This window comes from Phyllostomus hastatus, unplaced genomic scaffold (assembly GCF_019186645.2).
Source record: "Phyllostomus hastatus isolate PE091 unplaced genomic scaffold, TTU_PhHast_1.1 phas_contig_16, whole genome shotgun sequence".
Lineage (NCBI taxonomy): Eukaryota > Metazoa > Chordata > Mammalia > Chiroptera > Phyllostomidae > Phyllostomus > Phyllostomus hastatus.
In genome coordinates, this window is record NW_025333643.1 from 1,736,718 (window position 1) to 1,761,180 (window position 24,463).

The window sequence follows — 24,463 nt, forward strand, 5'->3', positions numbered from 1 at the left end:
GCAACGAGTCTCAGCTGGGAAGAGGCCATAGGGCCTTGGGCTAGTCCCTTCCCTTTTAGGGCCTTAGTTTCCCCATCTGTATTGTGATATACAAGGGCCCACCCGGCTTTCACATGCTGCCATCCTAAGACTTCACAACCCATTCAGCTCCACCCTGTGTGTGTGTGTTTGGGGCTAGTTATCACTCATCAGCAAAATCCATGACAGTCTAGCAAAGCTGAGGGTGGGGTACGATGGCCTCCTTCCTCAAAGTCCTTGTCACAGGGAAGCTTGTTAAATGGCTTCCCCAGACACCCATCTCCCTGGAAGAAGAGCGACAGGCAGAATGGCAGTTCCAGCTTTTACAGCCCTGCGGCCTGGCTCCTCACTAAATATTTCTATCAAGGCAGCACTTTAGAAGCGAGGCAATGTCTCAATTTAAATGCTTTATTAGCCCAGAGTGCCACCTCAAATCCTTTTTGGAAGCAGGCTGGGTATAAATTACAAATAAATAAATAAAATTAGCCCAGAAGCAGCAGCTGGGGCCAGCAGTTGGAAGGATGGTTAAGGTTTTGCCATTAATTGGGGCATCTGGTACAGAAGTCCTGCCCACAGGGTAAAGAAGGACATATGGGCTGACTTCATTGTTCTTCAGCAAATCTGTCCACTGCTCACCTTACTCTTTCCACCTGAGGCTTCAATTCCACAGAAGAAAAATCTTTTTCACACCTCTTCTGGGTTAAGTGAGAGATGTAAAAGGCATGGTTCCTGCCTTTAAGGGGTTGACCGAATTTAGCATAAAGAAAGTAGAAATGACCAGGACCCAGGGCAGAAAGGACAGGAAGGGGTAAATGTGCAAATTTAACATGGAGAGAGATTGCTGCTGGCTGAGAAAATTGGCAAAGGCTTCCTGGAGAAAGAGTCAAACCCTGACTGCCTTTAACTCTGGAATCTGAACTTAAGTGTGTAGTACCATTTGATGCTCTGGCAGAGGGAATGTTTGAATTGCAGGGCAGCCCCAGCAGTTGCCTCACCACTCCACAGGGAGCTCCAGAGCCAGAATGGCCCTCCAGGGCAACCTCCAAACTGAGGCAGGAGGCCGGGGCCTTTGTGCTCACAGGTACCAGTTAATCTATGTAACCTTGGACAAGGACAGTTTTTCACCTGAGATGCTCTGGCAGCTGGAGGGAGGAAGAGGGTCCTAGGGGATGAATACAGAGCAGGACTGGCTCTAGAGAGACCTTTATCCATTTGGTTATTTGTAATGCAATAAGCACTAATTGAACACTTGCTGCATGATGGGCACTCAGACACAAAGGAGACCAAGACTCAGTCCCTGCCCTCTAGGAGCTTACAGTTGAGTGGGGAACACAGGCTCAAATGCTTTCAAATTATTTCATAAAGGGCTAACTTCTGTCTTCAGGGTGCATGATAATGGGGGTCCAAGGCCAGGAACAGTTTTTCCCAGTAGAATCAGGGAAAACCCTCCAAGAAGGGGACATTTGAATCAGACTGGACTGGTATGCAGGAATTCACTGAGCTGAGGGGGAGAGGAAACAGTACATCCTGCATCCTAGGCAGAGGGAACAGTACATTCTGCAAGTCAGAGCAAAGCCCGGTTTTCACTGATCTGGGCAGATGGCCCCAGGCAGTACAGATAACGATGCCCTCTCCTTGGCCTTTTCCCAGGTGACCCACAAGATCAGCTTCATGGATGAAAAGTTGACTAAGATGAGCCGAGCCCTGGCAGAGATCAAGAAGCGGTTTCAGAAAACAGTGTCTCAGTTCATGAATTCTATCTTACTGGCAGCAGGTAAGGGGGCAGAAAGGTTGGTGATAGCCTGTTTGATGGCTTCCCAAATCCTGAGTTACCTATAAGTCTTCTCCAAGGACAGCTCTTTACCACCCCAGGCAGGGGAGGCATGGCAGGGAGATTTCTCTATTGGTTGATGGGATTACTGGTCTCAGGGTGCTGAAGGGACTAGTTCAAGGCCATACAGCTAATAATGGTGACCTTTATCACCCCTCAATTTTTTAAATTTTATTTATTTTTAAATGTATTTTATTGATTATGCTATTACAATTGTCCCAATTTTCCTCCTTTGTCCCACTCCACCCAGTACCCCCATTCCCTCCAGCAATCCCCCTGCTTAGTTCATGTTCATGGGTCATGCATATAAGTTATTTGGCTTTCCTATTCTATGCTTAACATCCCCCCTGTCTATTTTGTACCTACCAATTTATGCTTCTTAATCCCTGCAACTTTCCCCCTGTTCTTCCCCTTCCCCCTCCCAGCTGACCCTCCAAATGGTTTCCCTATCTATGATTTTGTTCCTGTTCTGATCGTTCACTTAGTTTGTTTTTCAGATTCAGTTGTTGATAGTTGTGAATTTGTTGCCTTTTTAATGTTCATAGTTTTGATCTTCTTCTTTTTCTTAGATAAGTCCCTTTAACATTTCATATAATAAAGGCTTGGTGATGATGAACTCCTTTAGCTTTACCTTGTCTGGGAAGCACTTTATCTACCATTCAATTCTAAATAATAGTTTTACTGGGTAGAGTAATCTTGGTTGTAGGTCCTTGCTTTTCATCACTTTGAATATGTCTTGCTAGCTCCTTCTAGTCTGAAAAGTTTTTTTGAGAAATCAGCTGACAGTCTTATGGGAACTCCTTTTTAGGTAACTATCTGCTTTTCTGTTGATGCTTTTAAGATTCTCTCTTTATTTTTAACCTTTGGCATTTTAATTGTGATATGTCTTGGTGTAGTCCTCTTTGGGTCCAACTTGTTTGGGACTCTCTGTGCTTCCTGGACTTGTATGTCTTTTTCCTTCACCAAATTAGAGAAGTTTTCTTTCATCACTTTTTCTTTTCTTTTTTAAAAAATATTTTATTTATTTACTTTTAGGGAGAGGGGAAGGGAAAGAGAAAGAGATAGAGAAACATCAATATGTGGTTGCCTCTCACATACCCCCTACTGGGGGCCAGTCTTGTCTTGCAATCCAGGCATGTACCCTGATTGAGAATCGAGCCAGTGACCCTTTCGTTCTCAGGCTGGTTCTTTCATTACTTTTTCAAAAAAGTTTCCAATTTCTTGTTCTTCCTCTTCTCCTTCTGGCATCCCTATGATTCAGTTGTTAGTACACTTGGAGATGCCCAAGAGTCTCCTTAGTCTACCCTCATTTGTTTTAATTCTTTTTTTCTTCTTGCTGTTCTGATTTAATGCTTTTTCTTCCTTATGTTCTAAATTGTTGATTTGATTCTAAGCTTTATCCACTTCACTGTTGGTTTCCTGTAGATTTTTCTTTATTTCACTTAATATAAATGTTGTTTCTGCTTGGGGTTTTTTTTTAATGCTCTTGTTGTACTCAGTGAATTCTTTGAGCGTCCTTATAGCTAGTGTTTTAAACTCTGAATTTGATAAGTTGATTATCTCTGTTTCGTTCAGTTCTTTTTCTGGAGCTTTGTTCTGTCTTTCACTTAGGACATATTTCTTTGTCTCCTCAATGTGGCAGCCTCCCTGTATTTGTTTCTGTGTATTAAGTAGAGCTGCTTTGATTCTCTGTCTTAGTAGCATTACCTATTGTAGAAAAGTGTACCCATAAATTATGTGGGGTAGAGCCTTAGGTAATCACCAGAGCAGGGCAACCCATATCACCACTTTGTGGTACTGTGTGGGGGAGGACTCAGAGATAGGACAATGCCACTTCTTGGCTTCTCAAGGTTTGTCTGGGAGGAAGCTGTCTCCTGGTACTCACCCTATTTCCAGTCACTTCACTTTCTCCTGTTAAGTGACTGGTGCCCTTCAAGCTATTGCCCTGATGCTGAATCCCAGAGGGGATGGGTCTGCATAAGTTCTAAGCCTGTTGCAGGCTTTTTAAGAAGGGACTTCTGAGAATCTTGCACTTTCTTCTGCTGCCCCAACCCCTGCTGGTTCTTACAGCCAGAAGTTATGGGGACTTATCTTCCTGGCCTAGGCTGAGTAGTCTGGTTTGGAGCTGGGATCCCTCACTCCTTTGGTATCCCTCCTGATTTTTATGCACCACATGTGCATGTGGGACTGCCCATTCAGTCGCCTCTCCATGCCACTCTGCATCCCTGTGCCTCTCTGCACTTCTCCACCTGTCTCTGCATCTCTGCCCCTCCTACCCATCTGGATGAACATGGCTTCTTTAAATCCTTGGTTGTTGGACTTCCATCAGCTTGATTTTCTGATGGTGCTGAATGAATTATTTCTGTAGTCTAGTTGTATTTTTTTTCTGTAGTTGTTTAAGGAGGCAAAGTGTGTTTACCTAGGCTCCATCTTGACCAGAAGTACTGTTCTCTCTTTTTTTAAAACCTCTCCCAAGGATTTCTGTCACCATACTGACAAGGATGTCAGTCCTGCCTGCTCCAACTTTGGGCTCATAAGAGAAGCCTAGTATCATCTGAGGGAGAATCCATAAGCCTGAGGTTCTGGTTATCCAACGAGGCCATTAAAGCCCATTAGGAAGGAAGGCAGCACTGGTCAAGGAAGCTCTGGGCCTTTACCCCAGCACCAGACAAATGGCCCATTCTGCATTATTTATTTTTGGAAAACTCCTGAGCTTAGACAAATTTATTCTGGGGCATGAGAAAAATGGATTTCTGGCAGCAATGTAGATGCTCTTGTCAGAGCCCCACTGTGGGACACTGCAGCCCCACCCAAATCCATGCTCATGCCCACCCTGAATTTATGTGTGCTCTCCCATGTGTGTTTAATGTCTTCATGTGATTATCTTATTTTCCTGGGCCTCATCATCTTTCTTTATGTCTCTCTGTCCCCACCCCCACCTCTGGTTCACCTTTCATCTCCATATACTATATTGTCCATCATCCATTTGCACCCCATTCCTCTCTCCTTGCTGTGGGAAATCTAGCAGAGAAAAAAAAGCAGCCACCTCACCAGGCTGTCCTGTTAGGCCCACAGAGCTTCCCAGGACTAGCATGTGTAGCCTTAGGACCCCTCCCACATCTGGACTCTTCTCACTACTGATGAACCTGGGGACAAAGGAACATTGACATAACTCCAACCCCACACCATTCCATGCCAACCCCTAGCTGGGAATGGAGGGGCTGTGCTCCCCCTATGGCCTCCCTGGGTTGTTTCTTCTCATCCCTAAAGAGTCAGTTCAACTGTGCCCCTCCTCTGGAAAGCCTTCCCAGAGTCCCCCAGAAGAGCAGGGCACACTCTCCTCTGGGGTCCCACAGCACTTTATATGTGCTTGAATTATAAATCTTACTACCTAGTGTTGTAAATATTTCTGTTTGTCCATCCCTCCTTTACTGTACTAGGAGTTTTCAGAGGCAGAGAACCCTGTTTTGGGTGGTCTCTGTATGCCCAGCACTCATCCTTCAGTAAATGGTAAGTGGATAGAAGAACGAGAGTTCCCTGGCCTCAGAAGTTTTCCAGTCTAATAGGGAAAGTAAAATAAGAATACAAATAAATACAGTATAATAAAGAAAGTAGATGGAAATTACTTAAATATGGAGACATGGGGAACAGCATTCTCAGGGAAGGGAAGAGCATGGATGCATTGTGTACCCAGTCTCTTCATTGAGTGCTGAGGAGGACACAAAGCTGAGTGAAATACAAGCCCCTTAGGAGAAGAAGGATCTAGCCTGGGTGTTGATGAATGAAGGGAAATGAGAGATTGATTTATTCTTACATTTAGCTAGTATTTACTGATCCACTAACTGTACTAGAGCCCTGTGCCAGGCAACAGAGTGCAGGCAGCCAGTAGGAGAATCTACAAGAGTGAAGGAGTGGAGAGGGAGATGAGCTGAAGGGTGTCCACTTGCAGGACCTTACAACAGGGAGATAAGGACAGGCCGCAGGGGAGAGTAACAGAAGTGTCTTCTGTTAACAGGCTTGCTCACCATAGAATATCCAATAAGGGAAGACACAGAAATAAGTCGAATCAAAATGAAATCCTGGTTCAGTCTTGAGCGAGCCATCAAGCAAAATCTCTACTCAGCAGAATCTCTTTCATTACGGCATCAGTCAGCCCAAGACTCCTTGTATGGAGAGTTCTTGAAGGAAGATCCTGGGTCTGCTCCGATGAGCCCCACTGACAAGAAGACCATCAGGATCCAAGCCAAAACCCCAGTCACACCCAGGTGGGCTTGGGCTGTCCTTTCCTCCGGCTTCTGTGTGTCAGATGCTGTGATGGGTAGTAGACACAATGGTGAAGAAAATAGATGAGACCCCTCCCTGTTGGAGCTGGAATTCTTGGGCAGGGGAAAGATAGAAGATAAATGCAAGAATATCTGAAATCGTTTTAGATAGTGATAAGGCTAGGAAGAAAACTCAGCGTAATGGGTTAGAGCAGAGGTTGGCAATTTAGAGCCATGTGCCAATCTGGCCCTGTTGTCTGTCTTTTTTATGGGTGAGCTAAGAATGGTTTTTATGTTTTCAAATGCTGGGGAAGAGATCAAAAGGAGACTTTCTTATGACATGTGAAATGATATAAAATTTGAATGTCAGATCCTTAAGTAGGACTTTCTTTGGACCTGGCCACAGCCACTCATTTACATATTATTTATAGCTGCTTACCCTGATACGACAAAAGTCTTGAGTCCCTGTGACCCAGTCCATCTGGCCTGCAAAGGTTAGAATATTTGCACTGTGGTCCTTTATAGAAAATGTTGACTGACCCCTGGAATGGAGAGTGACTAGGAAGTGGGTGGGATGTGCTACATTAGGTAGACAGGTCAGGAAAGGCAGTCCTGAGGAGATAATATTTAACTGGAGACTGAAGGATAAGAAATAGGCAGCCACAAAGAGGGATGAGGAAGGAATATCATGCAAATGCAGAGCAAGTACAAAAGCCCTGAGACAAGAACAAGTTGGTTTGTGTGAGGGAAAATAATAGTAGCAGCTCATGATGAAGAAATGAAATTAATGTAAATTAAGGACAGAGGGATAGGCAAGAGTCACGTCAAGTAGCCTTATTACTGTTACAAGAAATCATTCCATTACTTGAAGACAGAACATGACAATCACCTGACTTATAGCTTTTTAAAAACACTTAAAATATATCTTTTATATTTTTATTTTTAACTTTAAAAATATATAATATATAAACACAGAAAAAATGAACAAACCCTCAGTGTATATAGCTCAGTGAGTACCATAAAGTGAATATACCCCATTATCATCAACTCAAAAAATAGAACATTATCAGCTCCCTAGAAGTCCCCTCCCAATCAGCAACCCCCTGCTCCTCCCCAACAGAAAGATTTCTAACACCAAAGTTAGCTTTTAATATATTTTTAGCTTTATTTAAATTGATCTATTCAGTATAGAGCCATTGGTGTCTGGATTCTTTTGCTCAACATTATAATTGTGAGATTTATCCATATTGTTACATGTAGTTTGCTCATTTTCATTGCTGTATAATAATCTATTGTGTGAATGCACTACAAATTATGCATTTTAATGTGTATGGATATTTGAGTTGTTTAGAGTTTTGGTAATGACAAATTGTGCTGGTGTTGCTATATGTCCTTATTTCTAGTTTATATATGCCTGGGTATGAAATTGCTGTCATTGAGTATGTATATATTCAGCTCCTAGTAGAGACTGTTTTCCCAAATGGTGGTATCAAGTTCCACTCCCACCAGCAGTATATGAGAATTTCTGAGGCTCCGCATTCTCCTCAATGCTTGATAGTCCATCACTTTTATTATAACCATTCTATGAATGGCTTTTCATTTGCATTTCACTGGTTACTGTAGAGATTGAGCACCTTTTCAGCTGTTCATTGACCATTTTGAATATTCTCTTTTGCAAAGTGCCTGTTTGGGTCTCTTGTCCATTTTTCTACTGGTTGTTTGACTTTTCTTCATTTATATTTTGAAATTCTTTATATATTGTGGATATAAGACTTTTGTCAGGAATACATGGTACAAAAGATTCTCCCACCTTTGCACTGGTCATGGTGTATATTGATAAACAAGTTGTTAGGTGTAATATCCAATTTTCACTCTTTCTTTATAATTAGTTTTTTGTACCCTATTTAAGAAATTATCCTATTCAAACAACATAAAGATATTCTTCAAAGTTGCTTTCTAGTAGTCTTTTTTGTTTTAATGTTTATAGTTATTCACCAGCTGGAAATGATTTCTTTGCATAATGTGAAGTAGAAGCTAAGTTTTAATTTTTTCTATATATTTCCAACTGAATAGCATCACCTATTGAAAAGATTGTAACTTTCCCTCAGGTCTGTGGTAAAAACTCTATAATAAATCAAGAGGCTCTATATGTATTAATCAAGGGTCATCTTCTGGACTCCCTATTGTGTTCCCTATTGTCTTATTATAGTTTCATGATAAATATTGGTATACAGCAGAATATTGATATACTTAGACTTTGTTGTTCTAAATTGTTTTGCTGTTCTTGGCACTTTACATTTTCATATAATTTTAGAATCATCCTGTTAATTTAAAAAAATGTCCTGGAGTTTCAATCAGATTGTTAATATTTTTGTAGTATTGGAGTATTTTAATTCATGAACATGGTATATCTTTTTATTTATTTATTTGGGTCTTCTCTAATCTCTCCATAGTATTTTGTAGCTTTCAGCATAGAGGTCTTCTGGGTGTTTTTTTTTAAAGATTTATCCTAGGATATTTAATAGTTTTTGGTGCTGTTACAAAATTTTTTAATCTAATTTTTTTTATTTGTTGCTGGTATACAGAAAGGCAATTGATTTTATCTCAATTTAAAGTTATTTTTAATTTACTTACAGTAAACTTTACTCTCTTTGTCATAAAAATCTATGAGTTTTGACACATGCATAGAGTTGTGTCACTACCACCATAGCCCAGATACAGGACAGTTTTATCACCTTCCCCACCAAAAAAATAATAAACAAACTACAAATTCCCTCATGCTACCCCTTTGCAGTCACATTCTTCCCTCACCATTAAATCCTAACAACATTGACCTGTTTTCTGTAGCTATAAGTTTTGTATTTCCTTGAATGTCATTTGAGTGGAATTATACATCATAGAGCCTTTTGAGTCTATAGTTTCTTTCACTTAGCATAATGCATGCAACATTCATTTATATGGGGTGGGGGGGAGCTGTGCTTCAATCTTTGTGAGGGCTTGTCTATTTCTGTTCATCTTTACTTCTGAGGTATAGCTCTTCAGGCCCTCAACCAAAAGCCAGGGGTGTTTACCAGGACCAATGTCTTTGGTGGTCCCTGAACTCCCACTTCCACCCCTGTAACCCATGAGCATGTCAGGAGCTCTGATCAGCCTCTCAGCCTGTCATTCCAGGTCTCACTTTCAGAATCAGTACTTGCCTTGACAGGTAAAGCTGTCCTATATGTCACACTCACCTTTCTTGGTTCATCTCTTCTTCCAGATGCTGATCCTGCAAATTCTTATTTACTTATGAAATCTCTAATGCATTTAAACAGTGTCTTAAAATATATTTTGTTGAGCTTTTCTTATTTTTCTCAGGAGGGACTCTAAAGCACCCTAGTCAGCCATTGTTGGAAGTAGAACATTTTTTATTGCTCCACAGAAAAAGGATTTTAGGGTGGAAAGAGTGGAATCACAATAGTTAAGATACTATTTTAGTAATCCAGGTGACACCGATATTGTGCTGTGAAGGGTAATATCAGAAATAAGGAGAAAAGTAGACATATTTGTTATAAATTTTGGAAATAGAGCTAACAGAAATGACTGATAGATGTGGGGCAAGTGAAAACAAGTATGGATGACTTTGGGGGTTTGGCTGAAATAATTGAATAATGAGGGTGTCATTAACTTGAATGGGGAAGCATGATGGCACAGGAAGTTTGGGAGGGGTTAGGTAAAAATAAATGTGCAAATTAAAAGTATGCTCCCTTAGGTTGCATTTACACCTATGTGAGCAGAGATCCTGGCCCAGGCAGGGAGAACTCAGGAGGCATGCAGAGCCATTGTTACAATTTTTCATTAGGAATTTTTGCATCTGTATTCATAATGAATATTCACCAGTATTTTTCTTTCTTTATATTTATTTTTTAGATGAGTTTGATGAAAATTGGTGTTATTTCTTCAAATGTTTGGTAGAATTTACAAGTAAAACCATCTGGTCCTGGGCTTTTCTTTATGGGAAGGGTTTTTTTTTTTTTAATTACTGATTCAATCTTTTTACTTGTTAGAGACTTATTCTGATTTCATATTTCTTCTTGAACTTGAATTAGTTTTAGTAGTTTGTGTATTTCTAGGAATTTGTCTATTTTATTTAGGTTATCAAATTTATTAGTATACCATTTGTAATATATTATCATAATCCTTTCAGTTGTGTAAGGTCAGTAGCAATGTCCCACTTTCATTTTAGCAATTTGAGTCTTCTCTCTTTTTTTCTTAGTCTAGTTAAAGAGTAGTCAATTTTGTTGATCTTTTTAGAGAACCAACATTTGTTTAGTTGTTTCTCTTTATTGGTTTTCTGTTCTCTTTTTTCTTAATCTCAACTTTAATGATTATTTATTTCCTTTTCTCTGTCACCTTTGGGTTTAGTTTATTCTTGTTTTTTCATTGTAAGATTAGGTTAGATTATTGATTTGAGATCTTCTTTTTTCATGCTGTATTTTCCCTCTGAGCACTGCTCTCAATGTATCCCTTAAGTTCTGGTATGTTGTGTTTTGTTTTCATTAATATCAAAGTGTTTTCTAGTTTCCTTTAAGATTTCTCCTTTGATCCATTGTCTAAGAACATGTTACTTAAATTCCACATATTCATGAATTTTCCAAAATTTCTTCTTATTAATAATTTAATTCCATTGTTTTTGAAGAAGAGATATTCTAGTATTTCTTTCTAATTTTTGAGATTTTTTTCATAAGTGAGTATATGGTCTATCCTGGGGAATGTTCCATGTACACTTGAGAAGAATGTGTATTCTGCTGTAGTTGGTAGTTGGATTAAGTGATCTATATATGCATGTCTTTTAGGTGAAGTTGGTTTACAGTGTTTTTCAAGTTGTCCATTTCCTTGCTTATCTTTCATCTAGTTGTTCTGTTCATTATTGAAAGCAGAGCATTCTGCTATCATTGCAGAACCGTCTATTTCTCCCTTCAATTCTGCCAATTTTGCATCATATATTTAGAGGCTCTATTGTTATATGTATATATGTTCATAATTGTTATATTTCTAGAGAGAGTGACTCTTTTCTCAGTATTCAAGCCTTATATGTCTCCTGAAATAATTTTTTACTTAAAATCTATTTTGTCTGATATTAGTTTAACCACCAGTGCTCATTTTTGTTACTGTTTGCTGGGAGTTTATTTCCATCTTTTCACTTGAAACCTTGCTATTTCTTTGAATCAAAAATGAGTCTCCAATAGAGATAATATAGTTGTATCGTGGGGTTTTTTTCATTCTGTCAATCTGACTTCTGTTGAAGATTTTAATCCCTTTCCATTAAAAAGTAAATACTATTAAGGAAGGACTTACTTCAGTCACTTTGCTATTGGTTTTCTATAAATATTATATCCTTTTTGTTCCTCAGTTCCTCCATTGTTGACTTTTGTGTTTGAATTTGTGTGTGTGTATGTGTGTGTGTGTGTGTGTGTGTGTGTCTCATGGTGTGATGGTTAACTTTATGTTTCAATTTGACTGGGTAAGGGATAACTGAACTAAGGAAAAAACATTATTTCTGAGTGCATCTGTGAAAGTGTTTCTGGAAGAGACTAGCATTTCATTCAGTTGACTGAATAAAGAGATTCAGCCTCCCAATGTTGGAGGGCATCATGCAATTCAATAAGGACCTGAATAAAATAAAAATAAATAAATAAAAAGGGAGAGCAAATTCCTTCTCTCTCATCTTTTTTTCCTCTAACAGCTAATTAGTATTTATTCTAAGTCATAAAACAGTTACTGACTTGATAGAAATTAATTTAGATATCTTCAGAAATCAGTTTTTTTATTTTTTTATTGTTGTTCAATTACAATTGTCCCTAATTTCCCCCATTAGTCTCCCTTCCCCTACCCATCCCCCACCTCCCACATTCAATCCTCTCCCCTTTGGCTTTGTCCATGTATCCTTTACACATGTTCCTTGATGGCCTTTCCCCCTACCCTCTGGTATTCCCTCCCACCTCCCCTGTGGTTACTGTCAGTTTGTTCTTTATTTCAATGTCTCTGGTTATATTTTGTTTGCTTGTTTGCTTTGTTGGTTAGTTTCCACTTACATGTGAGATCATATGGTATTTGTCTTTCACTGCCTGGCTTAGTACTCTCCATTCCATCCATGCTGTTGCAAAGAGTAGGAGTTCTTTCTTTCTATTGTGTAGTATTTCATAGACAGCAACACACTTATAGTAGGGGATTTTAACACCCCACTGTCAGCAATGGATAGATCTTCCAAACAAAATATTAACGAGGATATTGTGGCACTGAATGATGCACTAGATCAAATGGATTTAACTGATACACACACACACACACATACACACACACACACACACACACAACCCTACATCCCAAAGAAGCAAAATACACATTCTTTTCAAATGCACATGGAACATTTTCAAAGACAGACCACATAAGACACAAAACAAATCCCAACAAATTCAAGAAAATTGAAATCATGTCAAGCATTTTCTCAGACCAATAAAGACTTAAAACTAGAAACCAAACCAACCTCAAGGAAAAAACTCAAAAACATTCAAATTCATGGAAACTGAATAGCATGCTATTAAACAATGAGTGGGTTAATAATGACATCAAGGAAAAAAATCAGAAAGTTTCTGGAAACAAATGAAAATGAACATGCAACAGTCCAAAACCTATGGGACACAGCAAAGGCAGTCCTGAGAGGGAAGTTCATAGTGATACAGGCCTACCTAAAAAAAAAAGAACCAGAAACATTTCAAATAAACAACCTAACCTAGAACTACAAGAACTAGAGGAATAATAACAAACAAAGTCCAGAGTGAGTAGAAGGAAGGAAATAATCAAGATCAGGGTAGAATTAAATGACATAGAGACTAAAAGAAAAATTCAAAGGATCAATAAATCTAGGAGCTGGTTCTCTGAAAAGATAAATAAAATCACTAAGACTTTAAGAAGGCTCATCAAGAAAAAAAGAGAGAGGACTGAAATAAATAAAATAAAAAATTAAAGAGGAGAGATTACCACTGATACCACACAAGTACAAAGGATTATAATAAATTACTATAACAACTACATGCCAAGAAGTTTGAAAACCTGGGTGAAATGAACAAATTTCTAGAAACATATAGTCTTCTAAAACTGAATCAAGAAGAAACAGAAAGCCTGAACAAACTGATAACAGCTAGTGAAATTGAAGTGGTAATCAAAAAACTCTTGGCACACAACAGCCCTGGACTGGATGGCTTCACAGGAGGATTTTACAAAACATTTAAGGAAGAGTTTACCCCTATAATTCTCAAACTATTCCAAAAAATCCAACAAGAGGGAAGACTTCCAAGCTCTTTTTATGAGGCCAGCATCATCCTAATGCCAAAACCAGATAAAGACACAACAAAGAAAGAAAACTATAGACCAATACCACTGATGAACATAGATGCTAAAATCCTCAACAAAAATACTGGCAAACTACAGCCAGCAATACATGAAAAAGATCATAAAACATGATCAAGTGGGATTCATACCAGAAATTAGTTAAAAAAGAGAAATTAGTTTGGATTCCAGTGCTTGAAAATGTCAAATATAAGATATAATAAATTTCTTACCATGATCTTTTTAAAAATTATATTGAATTCATTGGGGTGACATTGGTTAATAAAATATATAGGTTTCAAATGTACATCATCCGTAGACTGTATTGTGTATTCACCATCCAGAGTCAAGTCTCTTTCTGTCACCATTTAGCTCCCATTTACCTTCTTCTACACCACCCACACCTCCTTTTTCTCTTCCTGAGCTGGGAAGTTCATTCGAGCTCCTGGTCTTGGGCCTTTAGACTTCAGCACCAACACAACGGCCTCCTGGTTCTTAAGCCTTTTGCCTTTGCCTGTGGAATATCCAATTATCCACCCCGCCCCCAACCGCTGATCCCCCCATTCTCAGGTCTTTGGACTGAGATTGAATTATACCACTGGCTTTCCTAGTTTTCCAGCTTGCAGACAGCAGACTGTGGGACTTTATGGCTTCTATAAGCATGTGAACAAATTCCTATAAATTTCCTCTTTTGTGTGTGTGTGTGTGTGTGCTGTGTGCGTGTAGTTTCAAGTTACTGCCCAGTATTCTTCCATTTTAATCTAAAGGACTCTTTTTAGCATTTCTTGTGGGGTAGGCCTAATAATGACAAACTCTCTCAGCTTTTGTTTACCTGGGAATGTCTTGATTTCCCTTTCATTTTTGAAGGCTAAATTTGCTCGGCATAGAAATCTTTGCTGATATATATATATTTTTTTTCTTCCAGCACTTTAAATATGTTATTTCAATGCCTTTTGGCCTTCATGATTTTTGATGAAAGATTGGCTGTTAATCTTATTAAGGATCCCTTGTGTGTGATGAGTCTCTTTTTTCTTGTTGCTTTCAAAATTCTATTTGTCTTTGTCTTTCAACAATTTTATTTTAATGTGTCTTGGTGTGGATCACTTTGAATTCATCCTACTTAGAACTTGTTGAGCTTCTTGGAGAAATCTCAAGTTCAGAAAGCTTTCGGCAATTATTTTTTCAAATATTCTTTCTGCTTCTTTCTCTCTTGTCCTGTAATTCCCATTATGTGTATGTTGGTATTCCTGATTGTGTCCCACAGGTATCTTAGGTTCTGTTAATTTTTTCATTCATTTTAGTTTCTTCTCCTCAAACTCAGTAATCTAAATTGCCCTATCTTTAAGTTTGCTGATTCTTTTTTCTGCCTGTTCAGATCTCATGTTGCATTTTCATTTCATTTATGGTACTTTTCTTTATTTTATTTTAATTGTTATTGCAGTACAATTTTCTTTTACTCCTATCCCAACCCATCCACTCAGCTCTCCCCTCCATTTATAGTACTTTTCAAGTTTAGAATTTCTGGTTGGTTATTTTTACAATTTTTATCTCTTTATTGAACTCCCTATCTAATGGGGCATTGTTCTCCTGGTTTGTTTTAGTTATTTGTCCTTAGTTTCCTTTGGCACATTGAACACAATTAAGATAGGTGACAAAAAATCTTTGTCTAGAAAGTCCAGTATCTGGGTTTCCTTGCAGAGAGTTGGTTTTGTTTTATGGGTTTTTTTTTTTGTTGTTGTTGTTGTTTTTATTCATTTCTTTTTTCCTGTGAATGAGACATGCTTTTTTGTTTCTTTGCATGTCTATAATTTTTTGTTGAAAAGTGAACATTTTTAATATTATAATGTAGTAAGTGTGGAAATCAAATTCTACCCTCTCTCCATGGTTTGTTGTTGCTGCTTATAGTTTATAATTGTTTGTTTAGTGACTTTTCTAAACTACTTTCATAAAGACTGCATTCTTTATTATGTGCTCACTAAAGTCTCTATTTGTTTATCTTACTGGTCAGCTAATGATGTTTAACGGATACTTCCTTAAATACCTGGAACAAAAAAACAAAAACAAAACACCTTTCCAGTCTTTGCAGGTGAAATTTTCTGTGCTGCAGTACTTCTTCAGTGCTCTCAGCCAGGCTCTTTAATCTCTGCTTTAGCTTTCACTTCCCTCTTGCACAGAGCCCAGAGGTAAGGTAGAAGTAAAGGCTTAGGGTATTCTCAGGCCTTTTCTAAAGGTTCCAACCCTGGACATGCTTGTGACCCTTTATATTTCCTGGTATACATGGGACCTTTCAAAGCCTTTATTATGTCGTGTATTTATTCCCCACCCTCTTTCTTCCCAGGCTTTCTGGTCTATCTACTGTGCGCTCCTTCTGTTACCTCTTGTACCAAGAGGCTGTATCTGATACATTTACCTTTGAATGCTTTTGACAAATGCTGCCAAAGATGCTGCTCCATCTCTAAGAAAGTCCCAGAATGGACAAAACAAAGGCAAGGCCCCTGAGCCAATCCTTCAGAGAACCTCCAGACATGTCAAATTATACAACCATAATTCCTTGAGAACAATATCCATATTACCCTCTCTGGTACCAGCAAGTCCCACCAGGAACATGGGCTGCCATCCCCACAGATGCCACCAAGCTAGAGAGTTGGAGATGGCAGGTGGGTAAATTAAAATATCACAATACTCTCTTACCAAAAGTTAGCAGTCTGTTTCTTCACTAAGCATCCCTTGATTGTTATAAGCTTTTCCATTAGTTTCCAGAGTGCTATAAAATTGATTCTGATCATTTTTGCCAGATTACTTGTTGGTTTAGTGAAGGGATATGGTTTTGGAGTTCTTTACTCTGTCATTTTTGGCTACTTCACCCTTATTTTTTATATTAAAAATAATTTCTATATAATTTTCTGTAAATTGCATGTTTACTTCCTTTGTCTATATTTTATTGGGTTGTTAACATTTTCAAATTCATTTACAGTTCGTTACATAGTAGGTAATCTAACCACTTGTCTGTGGTAGGCGTTTCATACATGTTTTCCAGTTTGTCTTAGCTTGTATGGTTTTACCACTCAGGGTTTTTTGGAGGAAGGGTTGTTGTTTTTTTCTTTGTGTAATTGAATTTATCGATATTTTCCTATCATGACTTTGGAACTTTTGGGTCATAATTATAAAAGGCCTTTTCTGCTCTGAAATTACAAAATGACTCTCCCATATTTTTTACTAGAACTTTTATGGCTTGATTCTTTTTACATTTAAACCTTAATTCGTTTTGGGTTTATCTTGGTATATAAATTGTGATGAATAGATTTAACGCTTTCCTTCCCAGATGTTCAGGCTCTTGAACAAGAGATATTTTTAAGTTTGTTTAGCAAGCATTCACTCACTAGTATTACATAGCCTCTGAAAAATTCGGAGCAGTCTCTAGTTATATTTTGCTTGCTAAGAACAAACTGACAGTAGCCAGAAGGGAGGTGGGAGAGGATAATGGGGCGCATGGGGGAAGGGTTGTCAAGAAACATGTATAAAGGACACATGGACAAAGCCAAAGGGGGATAGGATCAAGGGTGGGAGGTGGGGATGGCGGGTGTTCTGGGAGTGGTGGCAGAGGTGGGGTGAGGGGTGGAGACAACTGTACTTAAATAACAATAAAAAAAGAGAGAGAGAAAATTCTGAGTAGTAAATTCTTTGCATTGCTTTTGTTTTAGGATGATCCGGATTCTAATCCTGGCCCTTGCCATTTAATTACTATATGAATTTAGGCAGTTAATTAACCCAGTCAAAGCTTTCTGTTTCCTGATTTGTAAACAGTGATAATAGTTTCTTTATAGCCTATCACACAGGTTATTACAAAACCAACCATGACAATGTCTATGCCAAGAGTTTTGGATGTTGTAAAGTGCTAACCACAATATAAGGCTATAGAAATGATAAGAATAGTCCTGGCTGGTGTGGCTCAGTGGATTGAGTGCCAGCCTGTGAACCAAAGGGTTTCTGGCTTGATTCCCAGTCAGGGCACATGCCTGGGTTGTGGGCCAAGTCCCTGGTAGGGGGCCCATGAGAGGCAGCCACACATGGGTTTTTCTCCCCCTCTTTCTCCCTCCCTCCCCCTCTCTCTAAAAATAAATAAAATCTTCTTATAAAAAATGACAAGAATACAAATCATGACAACCCTTTATATTTGGTAGGTGCTTATTCCTATCTAAATACAGCAACCCTCAGAACCCTGCATCAACCCTGCATAGTGCCTGGCACATAGTAGGTGACTCATAATACTTGTTTGGATATTTATTGGCCCTCTATTGAATCTTTACTATTTGCCAAGGGCTACTATTTATTCCACTAAGCAAAACATTCCAAACTCATGTACTCATAGAATTTATGTTCTATTAGGATAGAGAAGTACAATTACCAAAATTAATAAGTAAAATATATAATATGTTAGACAATGAGCAATGCTAAGGAAGAAAATGAGGCAGGGAATTGGTAAGAGTGTTAGGGGTGAAGGGATGCAATTCTGAATAGGGCAGTCAGAGAAAGCGTCACTGAGAAGGTGACATTTGCATAGAGATGTAAAGGAGGTGAGAAAGTGAGTTGTGTGGCTACCTGGAGGAAGAGCCAAGCCGGCAGAAGGAATGGAGAGAGCAAAGATCCTGAAGGTGGAGGATAAGCAGAGGCCAGCATGGCCAGAGCTCAGTAAGCGAAGGTATCGAAGGTGAGGATGTTGGAGAATATGAGGGATGAGGAAAGGGGACCAATCATGTATACTGTTCCAGAGAATTGTAGGGACTTGGCTTTTATTCTGTGAAAGGTGGAAAGCCACTGGGGGATTTCAAAGACAGTAATGACATGATGTGACTCACAATTTTAACAGGATCCCTCAGTCTGCTGGGCAGAGAATAATCTAAAGAGGGGCCGGGGAAAAAGCAAAAGACCCATTAGGAGGCACTTGCAGGCATCCAGGCAAGAAATGATGGAGTCTCAGGACATGTTAATAGAAGTAGGAGGACAGGAACAGTGATTGGACTCTGCATCTTTCTTGAATGGAAAGCAAACAGGCTTGCTGACATGTTGGATAGGATATGGGATATGAGGGAAAGAAAGTTGTTCAGCATGACTACAAAGCTTTTGTTGGATGGATGGATGAATGAGTCACTTGTCTTTTGCACCTGAGGAAATGGAGGCCCAGAGAGGTTAGGGGACCCAATGAAGGTGGTGCTGCCTGTTGGTGGTGGAGGCCAGGCCGGAGCTGCCTGAAGCCTAGACTCCACAGCAGCGGGGCCTCTGTCCATGTGGAAGCAGGGTCTGCTGAGCCCTGCCCACTTGCTCCTTCTTGCAGAGGGAAGGCCCGGGAGGTGCGCAGCCCCACCAGGTGGGCAGCCTCACCATCTGACTGCCCTTTGGTGCTGAGGAAGCTCATCTGTAAGGAAGACATCCGAGCTGGCTGCAAGTGCATAGTGAAGGCACCCCTGGTAACTGACGTGGAGTTAGAACGCTTCCTGTCAGCGCCCCGGGACCCCAACCAGGTGCTGGTGTTCGGGATAGTGTCGGGCCAGAGATCCACCAGCACAGGACAGCTTCAGTGGCTGCTCAACACACTCTACAGTCGCCAGCAGCAGGGCCGGGCCTCACCCTGCATCCAGGTGGGTCCTGGGCCCAGCAGAATGGGCCTCAGTGTCTGAGGGTGGGGCAATGGGTGGGGGAAGACCTGCAGGGAGGATTAGGACTGGTCGAGCACCTGGCTGAGCGCCTGGCTGAGAGGTTCCATCTCCACCTCAGCACGTGGCCTTTCACTTCCTTTTCTGCTTGGGGCCTTGCACTCACTCTTCCTACTGTTCGCAGTGTTTTCTCCCACTCATCCTCCTGTCCTGGGGTGGATGTCACCACATCATGGTTAGTACCTTTTCTGACCTGGAGACAAAGTCAGACCCCTGTTGTTTTTTCCCTGAGCGCTCACCACAGTTTGTGGTCAAGTCCTGGGTATTTGTAGCAGAGCCACACTCCCTACTAGATCCTCAGGACTAAGGAGTGTGTGCAGACAGTGGCCCTCTTATGCGTCAGTCCTGTGCAGGGCTCTGTGCTCCACTGTTAACTGACACAGCCCTGGAGGGGATCCCAACGTGATGGGGTGGTAAGTACAGCAAGCCCCGATGAGGGCTATGGAAGGACAACTCCAGTCAGGTAGGAACTGGGGAGCAGGGAAACACCTCTCAAAGGCCTGGGAGAGGCCCCCAGTATGAAAGGGGTTTGGCAGGTGGGTGGGTGTTTCTGGCAGAGGCCTGTGCCAAAGTGAACAGGGGAAAGGCTGCTTGAGGTCCCAGTTCATTGCGGGTCAGTCAGTCTGGGGCACATGGAAACGTCTTGCTACGGAGTCGTTTCTAAATCTCATCATCATCCCTTGTCAGCAGCCATCCCTGCAACCTTAGCACAGTTCAGGGGTGGCCCTGTCCCCAAACCAAATGGAGCAGATGCCGCATGAGCACAAGAGCTTTGTGTGCACTTGTTGACTTCCTTCAAACCCTCTTTGTTCTGGTGCCCTCTCAAACCTACTGCCTTCTCCCTGTCTTCCTTTGGCTGCAGCCCTGAATTCTGAGGTTTTGTGTTCACCCTGGGGACACCCTCTCAAGCCCTTGTCCCAGGAGTGCCACCTTCCTGACCCCGACATACCCACCTCAGACCTGCACTCCAGCCAGTGCCAGGAGCTTAGTGTTGGGACCTTTCTGGTCAGACTTCAGAAGGCATTTTGTAGTTTCATACGTCAAAGCCACATATGTTTTAAACTTAGAGTTGACTTTAGTTTATTTCAGGGCTATTAATTGTTCACTAATAATTACCCATAAGCACAGGAATGCATGGTGGTGCAGCCCAGCCACAAGCAGCCTGAACGGGGACAGAGCCTGGCTTGAGGTGGCCAAAGGCCATGGTGGATGGACAGCAGAGAGCAGACCTGGAGGCTGGTGTCTTACACTGACTCTGGTTCCACCAGTCAGTGCCTTAAGACAGGACCGGTCCCTAAGGTTCTCTAGCTCTGATAGCTAGAGCACCAGGTGCAGCTCTGGATTTCACATTTTAAACTGAAAGATTAGGCAGGACAACTGGAGGCAACTGAAATAAAAGGTACATAAAACCAGAAAGTATCACATTAGCTGTGTTAATGGATCCATGGCATCCAGAAACAAGGAGGAGGAAGAGATCAGCTTCACTCTGGATTGACCTTGAGAGTTGGGTTGAAATCAGTGGAACTGAATGGATTTAATGACAGGGAGGTATCCAGAAGGGCAGCCAGCAGAGGGATGGGGGCAGAAAATCCTGGAAATGGGTACACCCAGGAACACGGTTCCCACCTTCAAATCTCCGTAGTTCCTCTCAGGCAGAGGGAACAGGAAGGTCCCACAGACTCCAGAGGGCCAGGCTGCTAGTGGATGTCACATGGTGGGCAATCATCTCGGTGGCAGCTTTCACCAATAGAGGGTCCTAAATGGATCTGGGGACATTCTCTGAGATGGCATGCAGGGGCCTAACAGCCCCCTTGAGTAGGAGTTGAAAGGGAGAGGGTGTTGTATGGGGCTCCTGGGCTCAGTGGGAGCCTGGCCTGGCTGAGAATGCGGGAGTGGGTGCATCCTCTCCGAACAGGGCTGACAGGCGCTCATTCTCTTGGCAGTGCCGGCGTGACCCCTACCGCCTACTGCGGTACGACCTGGACAGCCCCCTGCAGAAGGACCCGCCTTTGCTGGTGACCAAGTATGCTGTGATGCAAGGGATGGTTTTGGTGAGCTGGAGCCCAGCCAGGGACTCACCACCAACTACCAGCCACCCAGTCTCCACAGTCCCTACCCTTGCGGAGTCACAGATGTGGGAGTGGGGAGGTGGAGGGCCTGCAGGATTCTCTCCCAGCCCGGCCTCCTGTCTCCAGCCTGACCCTTTGTGCCCCCTGTCCTGAGAGACTGAAGGGATGCTTGACCAGAAAGCCAAATTCTCTCCATGTATTTGTTTATTTTAAATAACTTTTTACTTTTTCTAGAAACATTGGATTATAAAAATATATATAGGGTAGGGCAAAAGTGGGTTTACAGTTGTTCATGAAAAATAATATACTAATAATACAAGCATAAACTCTGTTTCTCATACTCACAACTGTAAACCTACTTTTGCTCCACCCTGTATATTCATTGTGGAAAACTTGGAAAACACAGTTTGGGATATAATCACTTCATCATGTCACCTAGGTTGCCTCATTTGTTACACGACGTGGGTGTGCCTGCACCTGATCAGTCGGTGCCAAGGGAGGCCTCGCCCACGCCCAAGGTGATGTTTCGGTGTTTGGCCTTTGAACACCTGATTTTTAACCACTGTGTTAGAAAGAATCTGTCATTTTAGTTTTTCTCCTGTCCTGCTTTTGTGGGGCCTTTGCAGATTATTTCCTTTTTTTTTTTTTTTTGTCATGACAAATAACACTAAAGAATATTCTTGCACAAAAATCTATGGACAGGTCTCTACTCGCTGGAGACTGACAGGCAGAGGGTGGGAGCACAGGATCCCTGCCCTCAAAGGCCTCTCAGCCCATGGGCCCAGCTGGTCCGCGCATCGGAGTGGGTTTGAGACTAGCTGCCTTAGAGCAGGAAGGCACCCTTCTGGCCCATGGTTCTGGGAGGGCTTGTGTATGAAGTGACATGTGAGCCGGTCCCTCTGGCAGTGGGCAGAGGTTGGGATAATGAGGCTGGCCTCTGACTTGGGGGGTCCTAGGCAGAGGACAGGCTTAGCCACACCTCACTGGGTGACTTGGGGAGAGCACCCCCCTTCCCCAGCCACCAGAAAAAGGCCTGGATTCTGGCACAAGCTCTAAGAGCCTGTGCACTGTCCTGAGATTCGGTGCTGACGTGCTGAGGCCTCTCCCCCTGCTTCCTCCCTTTCTGTCAGCAGATGTTCGCCTCGGGGAAGCTGCTCTTTGGGGGCAGCGTTTTGAATGGCTATGGCTTCAGCAAGCAGAATCTACTGAAACAGATCTTTCAGGCTCAACAGGACTGCAAGATGGGTTGCTTCCTGCCAGAGAACTACAAATTTAGGTAAAACAGGAAAAACTTAGACTGAGGAAGGATGGGGGCAGGGAAGGATGGGTGGAGAGGAGGGAGAAGTCGGCACTATGGAAGGGGCACTGGTGAGCCAAAGAGGAGTGAGGTGAGGAGGGAGCAGGGATGGGGACCGTGGTCTCCACCCTCAGTCCACAGTAGAAGCTGGTGTGGGCAGCCTTGGCAGGCCCACAAATATCAAAGAGATATTTGTACACCCCTGTTCAGAACAGCACTTTTCAGAATATCCAGGAAGTGGAAGCAACCCAAGTGTTCATTAATGGGTGAGTAGATAAAGGAAAGGTGGTCTGTATACATGAACATGGAGTATTATTCAGCCTTAGAAGGAAAAGGACTTCTGCAGTGTGCTCCAATGTGGATGAAACGTGAGGCCGTTATAATCAGTGAGATGAGCTAGTCATGAAAAGACAAATGCTCAATGATTTTACTTATATGACGTCCCCAGAGTAGTCAAATGTATAAAGACAAAATGCAAAAGAGGGTTTACAGTGGCTAGGGAGGGGCCATGTGGAATTAGTATTCAAAGGGAATGGGGTTTCAGCTTGGGGACATGAAGAAGTTCTGGTGAGAAAAGTTCCGGTGAGTCCTCATCACGGCCAAGAGAAGTCATGCCATTTACAGGCCCTGAGATTCGTGCCTGAAAGCAGAGGCACCCTGTGCTACAGTGGGGACCAGGTCAGGGCACGGTGTGACACAGGGAGGGGGACAGAGGGCAGGGAGGGCTGGCCAGGCAGAGAGAGCAGTGAGACCCCTGCACCCCCATGTGTTGGAGGAGCCCCTGGCAGGGAATGATGGAGTAAGGCCTGTGTTAGTTAGAGTCCAGATAGGGCCACCTGATTCTCACCAGGCAGCCTCCATTTTTCAGGTGCGGCCAGGAGCTGTGAGGCTTTGAGTAGGAGGAAGGCCTGGGCTGCTTTGTGGAGAAGGGGCCCTGGCTGTCTCTGGAAGATGCCCTGGAGTGGCAAGACCAGAGGGGGCTGGAGCCTTTGACACACCCTGGGGGCTGGGACCTCTAGGAAAGATGGTCTCCATAGCCCAGGGGCAGAGTTAATTCACAGAGTGATGAGACTGTCCCCTACTACCTGGTTAGCTCCCTAGGTACAAACACACCTCCCTCACCAACAGAGTCTGGGCCTGGTGGAGGGCCTTGTGGGGGCTCCAGTGATGCCCCTCTATGTCCTGGTCACACTCATTCTCTTCATGGAACCTGGGGGTCCTTCCTTTGCATCCCACTGGGCTTGACTCCATTTCTCCATTCAGCTGTCTGTGCTTTGAGTCCTGAGAAGCACTGAGCTGCAGCCCATCCCAGGAGCAGGGGCAGGTTGGGTGGGGGTGAGGAAGACCTCACTGCCGCCCTGCTTCCCTCCACCCTGCTCACTGCAGTTTGCTGAACCCAGGAAGTCTTAAGAGACCCACTCCTGGGGTTCTGCTTTTCCACCTGCCACCTCTGTGCATATGGGACTTGAAGGGGACAGGGAGACAGCCTGGTCCACACCTCGGAGCCACAGAGGACAGACTCATCCTGCTGACAGTGCCATTTCACCACCCGGACCTGCCTTTGCCGTGCTGCCCACTGGGCTGGCTAGGAGCCCAGCACAGGGCGTGGGGAGAGGAGAGTGAAGCCGTAGACTCCAAGCCCAGCTGCAGGGCTGTGTGGAAGTCTGGGAGGCGAGCCTCCTACAGAGCAGCAGGGAGCCAGCGAGGGCAGGGATACGCTCTGCAGAGGCAGGGTGTCCGGCCATGCCACAGACATGGCTTCAGATGCGTCGCTTGCCCTCCCTGGGCCTCATTGTCTCTCTGAGTTCAGGACATCCTTCTTTCAGGAGCATTCTTAGAGCGGTGAGTTGAGAGAATCAAAAACTGTAAGAGATGATGCACTCTGTAATGACAAAATGCCATGCGCC

The 24,463-nt window shown here is 42.5% G+C and overlaps 1 protein-coding gene across 1 annotated transcript in view; it reads left to right on the forward strand.

Moving 5' to 3' along the window:
• Positions 1 to 24,463, forward strand: part of CUNH3orf20 (chromosome unknown C3orf20 homolog) — a 66,632-nt gene that overhangs the window by 38,204 nt on the left and 3,965 nt on the right. The window contains exons 9-13 of the mRNA XM_045832019.1: positions 1,669 to 1,792; positions 5,865 to 6,114; positions 18,812 to 19,115; positions 21,134 to 21,241; positions 22,393 to 22,535. Coding sequence (XP_045687975.1) covers positions 1,669 to 1,792; positions 5,865 to 6,114; positions 18,812 to 19,115; positions 21,134 to 21,241; positions 22,393 to 22,535 — 929 coding nt within the window. The remainder of the gene's footprint in view (positions 1 to 1,668; positions 1,793 to 5,864; positions 6,115 to 18,811; positions 19,116 to 21,133; positions 21,242 to 22,392; positions 22,536 to 24,463) is intronic.